Raw genomic sequence first — 915 nt, 5'->3', positions numbered from 1 at the left:
TCCCTCTAGTATGTATTTTATATTGTTCCCTAGGGATTGAAACCAGGATTTGCCAAACCTGCACAATTATAAACTATCTCTCCAGTATGTATTCTTGATAATTTTTCTGACTTGAAAAATATGGTTAATCAAACTTCCACATTACTTATATTTGTGGTATCTCCCTTCATGAGGAATTTTGCAATATTTTCTGAAAGTTGACATATAAGTAAAGGACTTTTCACAATTTTCACATTTGTATGGTTCTCTCCATTCTGAATTATCTCATGTACTCCAAGATTTGAGACATTGGTAAAGAACTCATCACAGTCTTCATATTTGTAGGATTTCCCTCCAGTATGAATTCTCTGATGACCTCTAAGATGTGCCATTTGACTAAAGACTCAGATTTTTCACATTTGTATGGTTTCGCTCCAGTATGAATTCTCTCATTTACTCTGAGAAATGAGGTGTTAGTAAAGGACTTGTCACATTCTTCACGTTTATAGGGTTTCTCACCAGTATGAATTCTCTCATGCACTCTAAGATATGAGGTGTTGGTGAAGGACTTGTCACAGTCTTCACATTTGTAGGCTTTCTCTCCAGTATGAATTCTCTCATAAACTCCAAGATATGAGGTGTTGTTAAAGAACTTGTCACAGTCTTCACATTTGTAGTGTTTCTCTCCACTATGAATTATTTTATGTCTTCTAAGATGTGACATTTGACTAAAGGCTTTGTCACATTCTTCACATTTGTAGGGTTTTTCTCCAGTATGAAATTTCTCATGACCTTTCTAAGAGATGAGCTGTTGGTAAATGACATGCCGAAGTCTTCACTTTTAAAGGGTTTCTCTCCAGTATGAATTGTCTGATATAGTCTAAGATTTGACAGGTTGGCAAAGGACTTGCCACTTATTTCATATTTGTAGGGTTT

General features: G+C 35.3%; 1 protein-coding gene across 1 annotated transcript in view; it reads right to left on the bottom strand.

Annotated features, from left to right (window-relative positions):
* Positions 1-703, bottom strand: part of LOC103742846 (zinc finger protein 664-like) — a gene marked incomplete at its 3' end in the record, with an annotated part of 77,252 nt that extends 76,549 nt beyond the window's left edge. Inside the window, exon 1 of the mRNA XM_029567860.1 lies at positions 499-703. Within this exon, the coding sequence (XP_029423720.1) occupies positions 499-703 (205 nt within the window). The remainder of the gene's footprint in view (positions 1-498) is intronic.
* Positions 704-915: the final 212 nt, after the last annotated feature.

Source organism: Nannospalax galili, unplaced genomic scaffold (assembly GCF_000622305.1).
Source record: "Nannospalax galili isolate Female #2095 unplaced genomic scaffold, S.galili_v1.0 scaffold2430, whole genome shotgun sequence".
NCBI classification, from domain to species: Eukaryota; Metazoa; Chordata; class Mammalia; order Rodentia; family Spalacidae; genus Nannospalax; species Nannospalax galili.
Note: the sequence above shows the minus strand (reverse complement) of the source record. Positions and strands in the feature narration are given on the sequence as shown.